Source organism: Durio zibethinus, chromosome 16 (assembly GCF_047325235.1).
Source record: "Durio zibethinus cultivar Kanyao isolate XHJ-2024 chromosome 16, ASM4732523v1, whole genome shotgun sequence".
Taxonomy (NCBI): Eukaryota; Viridiplantae; Streptophyta; class Magnoliopsida; order Malvales; family Malvaceae; genus Durio; species Durio zibethinus.
In genome coordinates, this window is record NC_143177.1 from 22,692,780 (window position 1) to 22,707,264 (window position 14,485).

At 31.6% G+C, this 14,485-nt stretch overlaps 1 protein-coding gene and 1 pseudogene across 2 annotated transcripts; one reads left to right on the forward strand and one right to left on the reverse strand.

The window, feature by feature from the left end:
- Positions 1 to 941: 941 nt before the first annotated feature.
- On the forward strand, positions 942 to 3,621 carry LOC111298698 (D-3-phosphoglycerate dehydrogenase 1, chloroplastic-like; annotated as a pseudogene). Its single transcript, XR_016328739.1, has 4 exons — positions 942 to 1,709; positions 1,891 to 2,378; positions 2,465 to 2,560; positions 2,683 to 3,621. The product of XR_016328739.1 is annotated as a D-3-phosphoglycerate dehydrogenase 1, chloroplastic-like (transcript).
- A 122-nt stretch (positions 3,622 to 3,743) lies between these two features.
- Positions 3,744 to 8,351, reverse strand: LOC111298389 (sodium/proton antiporter 1-like). The gene is made up of 9 exons (XM_089745467.1): positions 7,916 to 8,351; positions 7,655 to 7,783; positions 6,881 to 7,057; positions 6,281 to 6,387; positions 5,907 to 6,027; positions 5,516 to 5,577; positions 5,102 to 5,404; positions 4,326 to 4,620; positions 3,744 to 4,239 (listed from the first exon to the last, which is right to left on the reverse strand). The coding sequence occupies exons 1-9, from the start codon at positions 7,949 to 7,951 to the stop codon at positions 4,099 to 4,101; spliced, it is 1,371 nt and encodes a 456-aa protein (XP_089601593.1). The 5' UTR covers positions 7,952 to 8,351; the 3' UTR covers positions 3,744 to 4,098.
- Positions 8,352 to 14,485: the final 6,134 nt, after the last annotated feature.

Here is a 14,485-nt window from a genome sequence, read left to right on the forward strand (position 1 = left end):
ATACAATGATGATGTGGCTTAAATGCCCCGTTGAAGGGAAAAAGTTTAAAACAACCCCTACTCAAGAATAAATATTTTAATTGATATGGGCACGGGAAAAAACAAAAGATAAACTATCATAAAGAAAAACAATATTTAATGAAAATTTCAACTTTTCCCTCTCAACGTTAAACTTCATCTTCAATTTACAAAAAAAAAAAAAATTGGTGAATTTTTTTTTTTGTATAAAGGTCATATATTAGAAATAAATAAAAAATTATAAATATACGAAATTTAAATATCAAATTTAAATATATCGTGAATAAATAAATGATAACTTTTGTATTCAAAATTTTGGTAAATTTTTTCATGTCAATTTGATAATCTAAAGTTATCATCAATTAAAAATGATAACGATTAAAATCAAATTAAATTAAATTAAAAATTTTTAAATAATACATAATATTTTAAATTTTTAAAATTTACTCTGAATTAATTTTTTTTAAATCAATTGATTTAAATTAAAATTTACCTTGTTTGAATTATCGAATTTTAAATTTTATTTTTATATATTATTTTAATAAAAATTTTAACATATTTAAATAAATTTATATATAAATTAATTATTTATAATTATAAAAATTTTTAAAATATAAAAAATTAATAAAAATATATAATTCAATTTGATCATAAATTTTTATATTTAAATTCAAAATTTAATTCAAATTTAATATATATATTTAATATCTAATTTTGAATCAAATCAAATAAAAAAATTAATTCAAAGTTAATCAAGTACTATACATTCAAATATATATATATTTTTTCCAACCTTACCCTCAATCCTCAAGCCGTAGAAAAATAAAAAAAAATTTTAGATTAAGTTAATTAATTAGTACTTCTTTGCTTGCATATTCGAAACCATTGTCCTATTGTTTTCGGAAAAAGAAAAAATCTACCCCCCACTCTCTTCCTCTTCACGTAGTTACACGGTCCCCATTTTCCCGCTCCACATAGACGCTCGCGCTGCTGTTCTTACGCCCTCGATTGTATCTCACCAAACGTAACAAAATATAAATTCCCACTCTCCCTCTTTCATTCCTCGCTGCAACTTCTTCGCCATTCCCCCCCGGCCGGAGAAAACCTCTTCAATTTCACCTCCCCATCTTATCTGTACACCATGGCTTCTCTTAAAATCATTCCTCTCAAAAACCCATCCCTTTCCCTTTCCTCTAAATCCCGCCTTCCTTACGCATTTTCTGCCACCTTCCCTAACGACCTCCGCTTTTCACGCTCCTCCCATTTGCATGGCCGTTTCTTAATCGTAACCGCTTCCGCCGCATCTTTCTCCAACAAGCCCACCGTGCTTGTCGCTGAGAAACTCGGTGAAGCCGGTGTAACTCTGCTCAAGCAGTTCGCCGACGTGGACTGCTCTTACAACCTCTCTCCCGAAGAGCTCTGCACCAAGATCTCGCTTTGCGACGCCTTGATTGTGCGCAGCGGAACCGAAGTCAACCGCGAGCTCTTTGAATCTTCTGGCGGGAGATTGAAAGTCGTTGGTAGAGCTGGTGTTGGGATCGATAATGTGGATCTGGCCGCCGCCACCGAGCACGGTTGTTTGGTCGTCAATGCGCCTACTGCTAATACCGTTGCAGCAGCTGAGCACGGGATCGCCCTCTTGGCGGCCATGGCTAGGAACGTGGCTCAGGCTGATGCTTCCATCAAGGCTGGTGAGAACTGATTTGATTTTTTGGTGCTTTTTATATCCTTTGTGGATTGCTTAAATCTGAATTTTATGTTTAGATTTTTTTTGCTATGCTTAAATGTAAGAAAGGTTTATGGGGAAGAATTATGGGCGTATTTTTTAATTATGTTAAGGTGGAAATTCTATATGTATTCTTGATGATGTAGGGAAGTGGCAGCGGAACAAATATGTGGGTGTATCCCTTGTTGGGAAAACACTTGCTGTCTTGGGATTTGGAAAGGTTGGATCAGAAGTAGCTCGGCGAGCCAAGGGACTTGGCATGCATGTTATTGCTTATGATCCTTATGCCCCGGCTGATCGTGCTCGTGCTATAGGTGTAGAGCTAATTAGTTTTGAGGAAGCAATAGCGACTGCAGATTTTATTTCTTTGCACATGCCTCTCATTCCTGCTACTTCCAAGATGTTTAATGATGAGACTTTTGCTAAGATGAAGAAAGGCGTTCGCATTGTTAATGTTGCCCGTGGGGGAGTGATTGATGAAGAGGCTCTTGTGAGGGCATTGGATGCTGGAATTGTAGCTCAGGCTGCTCTTGATGTTTTCACTGATGAGCCACCACAACAGGACAGCAAGTTGGTACGGCATGAGAGGGTTACTGTGACTCCACATCTTGGTGCTAGTACAATGGAGGCTCAGGTGAGTTAATCGTTAAATGCATATATCCTTGTTTCTTCTTTTTTTTTTTTTTGAATGATATTATTGAATATTGGCATGGTTTTCAGGAAGGAGTGGCCATTGAAATAGCTGAAGCTGTTGTTGGAGCCTTGAAAGGAGAACTTGCTGCAACTGCAGTCAATGCACCAATGGTTCCTGCTGAGGTACAAAGAGTTATATTAGTTTTGCCATCTATTTTTCTTCATTACTTTCCTGCTGATATAGACTTCACTTTCGCAGTCATTCATGATATCTTATGTCACTTATCTGTTCACTTCTCCTGCAGGTTCTAACAGAGTTGAAACCATATGTCGAACTTGCTGAGAAACTTGGGAGGTTGGCTGTCCAATTGGTAGCAGGTGGAAGTGGTGTTAAAACTGTGAAAGTATCATACGCTTCCTCTAGAGCCCCTGATGACTTTGACACAAGGTTGCTCCGTGATGATCACCAAGGGCATAATTGAACCCATTTCCAGTGTTTATGTGAATCTGGTTAATGCCGATTACACTGCTAAACGGAGAGGACTGCGGATTACGGAGGAATGCATCCATTTAGATGGTTCACCCGAGAGTCCACTGGAGTCCATCCAAGTTCAGATTGCCAATGTGGAATCAAAATTTGCCAGTGCCATTTCAGAATCTGGTGAGATTAAGGTTGAAGGTCAGGTGAAGGATGGAATTCCCCATTTGACAAAGGTAGGGTCATTTGAAGTTGATGTGAGCTTGGAGGGTAGTATTATACTTTGTAGACAGGTTGATCAACCTGGTATGATTGGTAAGGTAGGAAGTATTTTGGGTGAGGAGAATGTGAACGTGAGCTTCATGAGTGTTGGGAGGATTGCTCCAAGGAAGCAAGCAGTGATGGCCATAGGAGTAGATGAGCAACCCAGAAAAGAATCTTTAAAGAGGATTGGCGACGTCCCTGCCATTGAAGAGTTTGTTTTCCTTAAGTTGTAGGGTGGCCATATCTTTTTCTCCATTGGGTTGGGTGGGCATTTTTACTACATTGTAGTGCTCAATTTTGAAAATTGTCATCGAGTGTGTTCTACCGTAGCTTTAGGACGAGGGGAAAGAAGGAATAATTGAGCTTTGCAACAACTAGTCTGTTTATTATTGAGTTAATTTTTTTTTATTCAGATTTGTATCGGATTTCGTTCATGTGGATTGCTTTGCATGGTAATTGTCAAGCTTTATTTAAAACACCAATGTACAACTCCAGGCACAAGTGTTAGCTGCGTTAAGGATGCCGACTCAAGTCAATTGGAAAGCGCCCAAAACCTTAAACAAAATGGTTGGTTTTTATCGCAATCAATGAGGCATTGGCCCTTATTATTCTCATGCTCGTCTTAACCTAGTGATTACCAAAAAAATTTTTTAAAGGGAAATGGTAAACAATTCGACAAAAGTTAGTAGTCCGAATGTGTTCGAACTAATATTCTTTGCTTCTCATGTCATTATTTTTATCATTTCACCTTCCAACTTGTTTTTCGAACTAAACAACATTATGCAATATACGTTTACTTTTCATGTGCATGACACTTTTGAGTCTATGACTTAATTCATGTTCTTTACATCTCTTATAAGAATGATCATAACGTTTGCGGACATGAGATTTCTCTGAACTATCCGAACCTTTTCCTCCATTAATATTTCTTGAATTCTAAATACTGATACTTTTACGGGAGATGTCTTCACTAAATCGATCAAAATGGCAATGTATGGTTAAATTCAAGCTGTAGCATTGGAACTTGAGCTAAGGTTGAGGGTTTAGAGATGTGAAGGTTATTAACCGCTAAATAGGTAGCAATTCCAGCAGCATAACCTGCGAAAGTAAAACCGCACACCTGCACCAAAAGAAATCTTCTACTAAATAAAATTGGTGTTTAATTTTTCTTTCTGAAAAGATATGCAACTAAAATGCAGGAATTACCTTCCGCAAGTGCCAAAAGAAGTCCACCTTTTCCATTCCCATGTATGCAACTCCCGCTGCAGACCCAATAATTAGCATGGATCCACCAGTACCAGCACAATATGCAACTAGTTGCCAAAACTCAGAATCCTGGGGAAATGAACTGAGATCATACATTCCCATTGTTGCTGCAACCAGTGGAACACTATCAATAATTGCTGACATAACTCCTATTGCACTTGCAGTCAGTTCCACATTAGGAATATGAGCATCGAGATAATTCGCCAACTCCCGAAGAAGACCTGCTGCTTCTAGGCTGGAGAAGTACAACTCAGATATATCAAATAGAGAGATAAAATCCACAACTTAATTATATAAATGAAGTAATGATATATATATATATGAAATGAAGCTTCAACTTTTAAGTTGTTGAATGGATGCGTAATGTAAATTACCGTCAAAAAGATACAAAAGACATAAATTAGCACTGTCTGAACCACTGCTTTTACATAGAATGTAAAAGGCAAACCAATTATGTTACCTCAAAATGGGGCAAAAAAATAAAAAAAAAACTAGAGATGATGCTAGTTAAGCAATTTTACATATAATTGGATGTGGCATCTAATCAGATAAAAAGAGGCCAAAAACAATATTGTATCAAGCATGGGTGGGGGTTTGAACAGAGAAGACTTCCAGCCAGATAAAACTTAATAATAAACTTGAACTATGGTTAAAAAAATTAATAAAGACAAGAAACAGGAACAAATTAGACATTGATACTTTCATCTTGTATTTACCTGCTCACAGACAATAGGATTCCAAGGAAGAAAAGAGCTCCTTGAGTATCAATCCTTGATAAAGCTTGTGGAACTTTTAATTTTTGCCTTTCCGATTCACCATAATGAATAGCATCAGTCAGAATCCAAAGAACTCCAAGTCCAAGCAACATGCCCATAAAAGGAGGCAAACCAGTTAAGGCCTTGAATACTGGAACAAAAATCAAAGCACCAATACCAACAGAGGAAACAAGTTGCCCTCTGGGAGCCATTTGTTCAGATGCCAAATCATTGGGAGAATCTTGTTCCTCCCCATTAACTTCGCTGAATGAGAAAAGAGAACTCACATCATTTCATCTGTGATTCATGAAATTAAAAGTAACTCTTTAAAACTGAGCTTTCGCAGCTTGTCTTTGCTCATGCAAGAGACATTACCTAGTCAAAGACATAAGAGCCAGCGGAACAGCTAGAGAAACAATTGAAGGTATGAACAATCCCTGTTAGTAATGAAATTAAACTTAATTAACTCCACCTAAAGTCAGTAAAAAGAAAAAAATTCTTCTAGGGTGAATTCATATAAATAGAGTATGTGGCTTGCACATTTTATTCCAACTTCACATTGCTATTGCTTCCAATAGTTCAGTGTTTGGTTCAAATTTAACAGAATTATTATCTTTGTCTACTAATCCAAGTCTAAATCAGGAAACATATTAGCGATTTAGCATGCACACTTAAATCCACAATGAATAGATATTCGGATCGAATTTAAAAGCATAAAAGAAAGTAAATTTAATGTAGATGCTCTTTGTTACAACTATGAAAGCACCTTCATAGTCTGCAATGTGGATATTTGACCATGTATCCATAGCATGGTAGTGGTAACATCACCAATAGGAGTCCAAGCACCACCAGCATTTGCCGCTATCACAACAACAGCTCCTAGAAGCCTATTGCAATTCATATTCATATAAACAGTTTTAAGAAATTTGAATGAACAGGATACAAGTCATTCTCAGTAAACGAGCATGGTATGTTTAACTCCAAATAATATGATAATCACCTGTGCAGTTCCAGATAAACAAACGATTGTAATGTGCTAGTATACCATGTGAACCGAGGAACTCTTAGAAAAATAAGATACTAATATCATGCAATGCTCAGAAATCCAAACAGAAGAGTTGACTCTATTGCATAACATACTTGCGGTATTCCGATGGAGGTACTAGTTTCCTCAACAAAGAAACCATGACTATGGTAGATGTCAGATTGTCAAGGATGGAACTAAGGAAAAATGTCACGAAACTAACCTGCATTTTTCAAATTATGGGTGAAACACAATTATTTGATTAAACATATCAAGAAGTTACAACTGATAAAGCAATCAAAAACTTTGATAAAAATAGAAATAAAGTTGATCTCTAATATTCAAAACAGGAGAAAGCATCATTTGAAAGACAGACAACTAACACAAATTTTCATCTGAGACTTTACACTCAAATTTTCTTGTTAGGCTCATTCTAGGTAAAAGACTAAATATGATAGGGTCATATGCATTTGGCTGGATGATAACTTCGGCCCACACACATAAGTAAGCAGATTTAAGATTCTTTTGAATATATCTTATTAATTGGAATCATCTACATCATTGGTTTGTACCTACCAGACAAATTTCCGTCAGTGGGTAAATATTGGGCCACAGGGGTATGCTTCACTGTGCCATTAAACTTTCAATAATATTCATGTATGAACTATGAATGATAAGATTGTCAATATGACCATACCCAGCAGAAATCAACTCACCGTACAAAGTAAAGTCCGTGGCTTTCGAGTGGTTATATTGTCAGTAACCAGCTTAAATCCTTGATGGGCATCAACTATCTCTACAATGGTCATTGCACCAAGCAAGAAAAACACTATTTCACTGACTTCAGCAGATGCATGTGTCAGCTCTGAAACAGCTATATCAGTTGAAGGAGCCTAGAAATGAAAATCAAATGTGAATGGCCCAAGCCTTATTACACAAGGAATGACAGATAAAGGTGAAAATAAGTAAGAGTGATAAAAAAATTTTTCAATACGGATATCAGATGCATCAGCATAAGTAGACTACCATAGATTTCCAAAGGTGAAGGGGAGATATTCGTAGTCATCATTTGCAGAATCTCTATAGCAAGTGACAAGACACGCAAACACATACTTTGGCTCTCCCAATTGACCATTGGGATAGATACCTAGTTTTGCTATCTTAATTCATTACTAGGTTAGTTCCTTGGAATTGGTTTAAATTGGAGATGCTCATCCAAACCAGTGCTTCAGGAAATAATAAATTCTGTATTTCATTTACTCTTGAATCTTCATACTGTCAGGGTCATAAGGCCACCACCAAAGAACATGAGAGAAACAGGTTGAAACCTGAGACAGTGCTTGAATGGAGTATCCAATAAACAATAGAATTGTGTGTTTTTATCGTAATTTATGAGAATGCTAATAGAAAGTAGTTCCTCATGCAAACTACAAGAAGAAGGACCGTAGAAAAACACAGTCCAATATTAGGCATCTGAAAATGATTCTTACCCCAATGCTTCGTACTACCCATAAACTTACAGCCATCAACAATCCTACTCCACTTTTATTGATGGCTAGAGACTCCGCAAAGATAATGCCTGCATATCCTATTGCAAAAAGCAATGCCATAGCAATATCCTGCATTACGAAATTAGATAAAATCAAGAAAGGCTTCTGTGTACAATCCAATAATATGAGAGACATTGGTCAAAGACAGGAAAACAATGAAAATCTACATTGAAAGGATTACACAAGAAATTAAAGATTAACCAGGTTGTCAGTAACCCATGAGAGGTTAATTGCCATAGTCCCTGTTAAAGCTGCTGTGAAAACAGCAATAGTTTTCAACAAATCAGTCTTTGGCTTGTAAGTAGCTTCAAAATCTAGCGAGCTAGTTCCATCAACTGAGCATAAAGGATCACACGATCCAGAAGGTGAGGTCAGCTCCTGTTGATATGCAAAGGTCAATTCATCGTGTGACAGAACCCACAAAAAAAAGATGAAGAAGGAACAGACAATGCTGTTTTGCAGTGATGATTTGTTTTTTTAGCAATTAGGAGAATGCTTTCTAAACTTCCTTTTTGAGCAATCTTCCCTCATAAAGGGGATCATTATCTAGCCTCAATCCCGCCAATGGAATTATAGATTTTAATGAAAAGAGAGAGAGTGAAGAGAAAATTGGAATATTGTGAATTGTATTCAGAACGTCGCTATCAACCGCAGTCTTCCACTAAAATAGTCATACCGACCATGACATCAACAACCGTAATTAATCCCATTCATAAATAATCATTACACAATCATTATTTAATTACAATTTAAAATAACAATTCTTTCGCCTCTGTTATGCCCTTCGTGGCAGTCAAGGAGGCAACGGTATCTCTAATCTCTACATACATACATACATATATATATATATATATATATATAAAGGTGCAATTATTACATATAACAACAAATTGAATTAAAAAAGAGTTTGAACTCACAGGCATAAAAAGGTAAAATTATTACAATTACATATCTTTGTGTCGAACTCACAAGCATACTAAATTTATCAAATATTATTTTAAAATTTTGGCTTTTTTAAAAAAAATTGTATTTCAATGGCACGTTTCAATAAAATTTTCATTGAATCAAGTAAGTCCTAAGATTATTTTTGATACATAAAATTATTTTTTGATACATAAAATTATTAATAAAATAAGATGATAATTATATTATATATTTTATTTGATTTTATTTAAAGAGAAGCATAAAAATTATAAGAAGGATCAATATTTTCTTGATATAAGATTATTCAATTTTTTTTATTTGAAGATTATTATTTTTAATTAAAAAAATTAAACTTATATATTCAATTATACTCTTAAAGATTATATCAATAATTTAAATTATATAAATTTTAAAAAATAATTCTAATAAATAAATAAAATATTTTATCTTAATTTTTGTATATATCAAAAATAAAATAAAATAATTTAATTTAATTTATAATATTATTTTGTCTTTATCTTATGTATCATTATCTAAATATATTAATCATTATTAATAGGATTGAGAGGGTATACGGTTCACAATTCACAACCCATCAACACGTGCCTCTAGATTTTTATTTTAAAATAATTCTATTTTAATCGCAGTTCCCGCAAAAATTTTAGTTGGACCAAATAAACCCTATCATTATTAATAGGAATGAAGGTCTAGATTTTGATTTTGTCGAGGATTATATGATTCTCAATGTTTATTTAGGTCAGTTGCATATTAATTTAAATGTTAAGCACATTGATTTAAAATTTTAAAATTATAGATTTTAATTAATTAAAATATTTAATATTTTTTAAAATTAATTATACAAATTCATAAATAAATTTTAGCATTTCTTTTATACGATGCATATTTAAAATCTTGATTTCGAAATGCTTTTAGGTACCGTAACAAGAATGAGTTGTATTTGTTCCTATTAGGTGATTAATTAAAAAGAAAAACGAATAAGTTGTTGGTTATATAGTATTGGTTTTTTTTTGTTTTTTGGCCTGAAAATGAATGAAAGTCGGTGATTAATTAAAAAATTATGCAGGCAGCTTCCGATTATTTAAGCCATAAGATTTCGGTTACAGCAACCTAAGTACCTAACAAATAACATTAAAGAAATGAAAGAAACAAGCTGTTTTGTTTTAAACAACTACGTTTAGTGGTCTTTTTTTTTTTCTTCTTGGAACCATATGTCACGGGTCAAAAGTTTAGATCTAATTATCACGCGATTTTAGGCAAAAAACTATCATCCGTATGCGATCCGTGACATATGCATCTCCATTCCCCAGTTTTTATATTCCATATCTCCAATTTTTTTCTTAGTTAATTAAGACTTAAAGAGCAATTAATCAAACAAAACATCCAAGTTTTATTAAAAACTAGATGCATGTTCGTACTTTGTTGCGGGTTTATAAAGAATATAAAGATCAAATGATATCAACAATATTACGCTTCATTTGATTAAAAAAAATGATTTATATATATAATAAAATCATAAGTTGAAATGCTAAGAAATTTGAAAGTATCAAAAAAATACAAAACTATGAGATAAAAAAATCATAACCTTTAAATTAGTTTATTCTATGCATGTCTTTTTTTCTCTTCATGTTACTGTTTAAAGAAAAAAGAGCTTGAGAATGAAGTTATGAATGTAATTGGTTTTGATTTAACGATGAAAAGAAATAATGACAGAAAATTAATATGGAAAAGAGAAAAAGAAAAATAGCATAGATTTTTCTCCAACCATTTAAAAAAGCTTTATTTTTCTTTAAATACCTGAATCGAACAAGTCGGCCTATGCAATTTCATGGAACCATCAAGACAACATCGACATCATGTTGTGGAAGGTATTCTTTGTAGAAGGCAACAGAGATACGCTGTATTTTTTAAAATAGTTGAAAAAAACAAAGATTAACAATAATTAATACATGACTCATTAAAAAATTTAAATTATTTAAATGCAGCAAAAGCTATATGAAAGCAGGTTATATATGTTGTATTACCAAGATACAGGATGTTTGAACATTTGTTTTTGTCATGGTAACTTCAAATGTTGTATAGTCAAAATCATGGATCTTACTATCAGTTTCACCTTCTTCATCAATGTCAATTTTATCATGCTAGTCTGACTCAGAGGTAGTATCATCAAGATAAATAACTTTAGTGAGCTTTTTTTTTGCACTAATTAACTGGTCACGCTTTTCTTTTTTGATCTGAAGAACTTTGTTGAGTTGCTTGATTTTTTTCAACTATAAAGATAAAAAAAATAGAATTTGAAGAAAACATTATAAGATAATCACATTGTTTATACATGAAAGATATTTGAAATCAAGATACTACCTAATCTTGCTCAAAGGATGTCTCAAGTGATAAAATCACTCGTTCCAGCATATAGAAAGGTATGAAAAAATGTACAATCATTCCATTTTAAGGTAAGTGCATCACTGGATCGTAGGCAGTGTGCATCAACAAAAGTTTTTCAACCATTTTTAAAGCATAGTTGACCATTAATCTTAACTAAACACAATTTGAATATGATAGGGTTTTAGCATTGGAGTTTTAACATAGTTGACCATCATAAGAAGTATGGTCACTGGAGTTTTAACATATTATAAATGTGTTTATATAATTGATCGGAAGTCTCTGCAACCATAATGTTAATTTGAAACAATCTGTTAACATAAAATTTGAATAGAGATATGCATGCATTACTAATTAAAATTAACTTGTGTTTTTACATTGATTATGACAGAAAAACAAATCAATACATTGTGGTTTGTTACACTTATACATTGTGGTTTGTTACACTTATACATTGTGGTTTGTTACACTTTGTTTTGGATGTATATATTGATATAAATATGTAAACCATAAATATAAAACATGGAAAGAAAGTTGTTAATTTATTTAACAAGCACCAACAAACTTAGAATATAGAGAATTAAACTGCATGACATTAAGATTACAAAGGACAGAATAGAAAATAATAAATAATTAATTAAAATTTTATATTGATAACAAAGAATATAATATATATATATATGCGCATATAATGAAGTAAGAATTTGATAGACTTTTTGTTTAATGACATTCTATGTAAATGAGATAAAAAAAATTTATTTATATCTTATAATAGGTGTTGAATTAGCAAATATATATATATATATTTCACGAAAGTAATCAACATAGAAAAAAAATTTTGTTATTCCCAAAACCCAAAAAACTTTTTTGCAATGAGGAAACATTCGTTTAAAATATAATTATAATTAATACAATAATTCAACCAAAGGAGACAATATGTAAAGCAAAATCATAACAAATAATGGCAATAATAGTACAGATCAGAGCATTCAATGAAAATCTCCAATGATATAGAGTATAAATTGAAAAGTAAGATAAAATGTGTGCTTTCATTGATTTTTGTGATCTAAAATGATAAGAAAAAGTAGAAAAAAAAAAAAAAAAGGAAATTGTTCTATAACAATTTACTTACCATGAAATTTTCAAAGACATCTTCTTGATCCAAAACCTTGAAATTTTGTAGAACATGGTAAATATAAGCAAGTTTTTCCAATGGTTCATCTTTCGAGTTGATCATTTTCAGCAGACTTAGTACACCATAGCTTTCGGTTTTTCAAAGAACCTTAAAGATTGGCTTCTAGGGTTTATACTATTTGAGAGAAAAAGTTTAAGTCAAGTTTTAAGAGTATGAATCGAATTCTAAGGGGTTAAAATGTGAAAAAGGAACTCTTTTAAAGGAAGGAAATGAAAAGTAAAACATTGTTTTTTCAGCTTTTATTTATTGGGTTTTATTTCATAAGAAACCCTATGTAGGCCTATTTTCATTGCATTTTTAATGGGCTTTTAACATATTATCAGTATTTGGTGATGTTTGTTACATGTTAATTAAAACATCATAATTTTTTTTACTATATTAATATTGATAATATATTAATTATCAAAATAAAAAAATTTTAACCAATTTCGAATAGAGTTTTTTTAATTAAAATTTTAAATTAATGCTTGAAAAGTTAGAAAATTATAGGCAAGGCATGTAAAATATAATTATAAATATATTTTTTTAACTAATAAAAGTTTATAACAATGATATATTGAGTTTAATAAATGCGATATTAAGATAATTAAACTATGGAATCAAAAGCTGAAACATTAAGATTAAGCAAAGTGATATATTTAAAGGATTATAGTATGATTATTATCATTGATACATATATATGCATAAGTTAAAAAAAAACAAAATAAATTGTCATTCTATGATATACATTCTTTTCAACCCCTTGAATAATCTTTAATTTTCATGAATTATAGTGTGTAAAAGAGCTACCCAATCCAAACAAAAGATGATTCGATGCTTCCTTAGTTCATAAATCAATAATGATATATGTAAAGTTAAATATATTGACCATTTACAAAATAACAAAAAATGATAGAAACAAGTATTATGATGATATACCAAACATAATTGTGATACGATATGCTTAGTATTCTTTATAATGTATAAACCTAGCATAGATAACCAAAAAGTGCAAAGATTTGGATGCAAAGGAGAGTTGACATGATATTTCAATAGGCCATATTTTTTTTTTTTTGGCTTTTTACCCTTGTTGAAAGAAATAATAAACAATATGTTCATAAAGATATCAAGATATCTAAAGCAAGAATAAAAGTTAAATAACAAAAAAAAAAAAAAATCACAGCTCCTCTTATAGCGAAAAACTTACCTTGTCTTCAATTTTTTCAATAGAGGGTCATCAACAGTGGTTTCTTTTTCAACACTTGGTTTCATAGCTAGTGCAACATCTTTTTTTTGTTACCTACAAAACAGAATAAAAGTATAAAAAACATGGCTTTAAAAATACTTAACATAACCATTTGTTTTCAATTTATATTTAGACCTAAAACTCAATTTTTTGCAGCTATTGATTTCAAGGTAATTTTTATTGAGGCAACACTTTTCTTTACAGCAGTTAAAGTTGGTTCTCTTATGCTAAAAAGTGCAAAAAGATAATTTATGAGAATGCATTAATTCTAAATAAAAAATAAAACCATGATGTTATAAAAATTGTAAAGAAATATTTAAATTTTTTCAAAAAGTTTTGTTAAGCTTACTTATATCTGGATATCCAAAAAAGTGAAGATAAGAAAACTCGATTCCTTGTGGTCTTGAAAGTGTTACAAGAAGGAATAAATCAGTCAGAACATTGAAGTCTAGTTGTGTAGTTATGAGTTCTTCTCCTATGTTTCTCTCACATTGAACATTATGTGCTTCTGAAGTAATCATACCAAATGAAAAACTGCCACCAGTTGTATTTAACGTTTGTTCTTTATGAATGAAAAAGTTTTATTAAATGCAAACATTGGAACACCAGGCTTAATTGCTTGTTTTGTCAAATTGATCTTGAAAATCCTCTATTGGTCAATAAGATTTTTTATTATTGTAGGAATAACCATCTTGTCAAGTGTTTCTTCTATGGCAATCTACTCAATTATTTTTTTAATGAGTTTCTCTGCTATTGAATCGAAGCAAACTAACTTTGTAGCACCAATTTCATCTTTAATTGTCATTGACAGTTTGTAACTAAATGAGTGTTGAATAACATAAAAATAAGTTCGTAATATAAAATAAGGAAAAAAATATATTCAAATGTTTGAAATTAAATAAAAGAATATGTGCTTATGAAAGCTTTTAAACTTGTTGTCCACGTTTTGCATTTGGACAAAAAAATTTACCATTAATTCATCTCAAATTTTTTGGATATTTATTGCAAGAATTGTAGAACCATCCAT

Bases quoted from the DNA above. Each gene is read 5' to 3' on its own strand.
- LOC111298389 (XM_089745467.1), bottom strand. From the start codon at position 7,951: ATGGCAATTAACCTCTCATGGGTTACTGACAACCTG. The intron at 6,028-6,280 runs GTATGTTATGCA...GAATTGCAATAG, and splicing joins CCTCCATCGGAATACCGCAA to GCTTCTAGGAGCTGTTGTTG. The intron at 4,621-5,101 runs GTAAATACAAGA...GTACTTCTCCAG, and splicing joins ATCCTATTGTCTGTGAGCAG to CCTAGAAGCAGCAGGTCTTC.